At 51.1% G+C, this 1,443-nt stretch overlaps 1 protein-coding gene across 1 annotated transcript; it reads right to left on the bottom strand.

Moving 5' to 3' along the window:
- Nucleotides 1–243: 243 nt before the first annotated feature.
- Nucleotides 244–1,243, bottom strand: LOC127772945 (uncharacterized). Its single transcript, XM_052298947.1, has one exon. It carries the CDS (start codon nt 1,130–1,132, stop codon nt 371–373), a length of 762 nt encoding a protein of 253 aa, XP_052154907.1. The 5' UTR covers nt 1,133–1,243; the 3' UTR covers nt 244–370.
- Nucleotides 1,244–1,443: the final 200 nt, after the last annotated feature.

Here is a 1,443-nt window from a genome sequence, read left to right on the forward strand (position 1 = left end):
TACACCCTTTTCCTGATGGAACTTTGTTAGGCAGACACAATATAATCTAGAATAAACAACAGGAGGGATAATTATAAAGGTAGTACTAGGCAGAAAAAAATGCACATCTATCTATGTATTATTAGAAAAAAATGGCATAGATATAGATACATAAGAAATAAGTGAATTACACCAGCTGGCGCAGTGGCACATCCGGAAAAAAACATGAAAGAATGAGGGAAAGAAAGCAAAGCATAAAGCTAGGTCGTCACTTATTTATTCCAGAAATGGCCAATGGCTATTTCCTAGTGCTCCGACCTCTAGCAAAATAATCTCATCAGTAGCTGAATCGTGCAGCAAGCAAGATGCCCTCGATCTCCATGGATCTCCATCATGGGTAGGCCGACGAAGGCGTTTCCTTCTTTGGGGCTGACTCGGGTTTTGGCTCGGGCTTAGGCTCTGGCTGTGGTTCTGCTTTTGCTTTCGGCTTGGATTCTGGTTCTGGTTTTGACTTTGAGTATGACTTTCGCTCTGGCTTCGGTTCAGCCTTCGACTCAGACTTTGGCTCTGTCTTTGGTTCTGGTTGCGATTCTGCCTTTGGTTCAGTCTGTGGGGTAGGCTCCGATTTAGGTTCATACTTGGGTTCAGACTTTGGCTCAGCCTTAGTCTCGTGATTTGGTTCTGACTGTGGCTCGGACTTAGGCTCTGATTTTGGTTCTGCGTATGGCTCGGACTTTGGCTTTGGCTCAGACTTAGGCTCCGACTTTGTTTCTGGTTGTGGCGTGGACTCTGCCTTTGGCTCTAGTTTTGATTGAGGCTCTGCCTTTGATTCGGGCTTAGACTCCGAGTAAGTTGCCGGCTTCGACTCCGGCTGCGACGCAGACATTGCCTCTGGCTCCGGCTTGGGCTCAGCTTTTGGCCCAGGCTTTGCCTGCGAGTAAGAATCCGACTTCGGCTCCTGCTGCGACGCAGGCTTTGCCTCTGGCTCCGACGACTTCTCATACGCAGCACGGTCTCGCTTGCTGAGGAAACGGGCGCCATGCCCTAGTCCCCAACCGCTCGCCGCCCCTTCATCAGCAAAGGCTCCAATCGCCGCCACCACCACTCCAAGGAGGAGCACAGCGACGGCAAGGCAAGGAGAGCTCCTCGCCATGGCTGGCAAAGCTAGCTAAGTTGCTTTGCTACCCCTCTCTCTCTCTCTCGCTCTCTCTTTCCTTATCTTCTTCTCCCTCACTCCTGTGTTTCTTGTGTGCGTGTTTCTCTGAGCGATGTGGCAATGGATGGAAGGGTGGCTGGGATTTATAGCCTGGGAACTGGATGGAAGGATGGCTGGGAGATTCATTGCTGGCGAAAGGCAAGCAGGTGTTGTCACGTGGCTCCACTCCATGACACCCGGCCACCCAATCGATATGGTCGGTCTCTAGCAAGCCGCCTCTGCCAACCTCTCATCGAGTGTCCCGCATG

The sequence above is a fragment of the Oryza glaberrima genome, chromosome 5, assembly GCF_000147395.1.
Source record: "Oryza glaberrima chromosome 5, OglaRS2, whole genome shotgun sequence".
NCBI classification, from domain to species: Eukaryota; Viridiplantae; Streptophyta; class Magnoliopsida; order Poales; family Poaceae; genus Oryza; species Oryza glaberrima.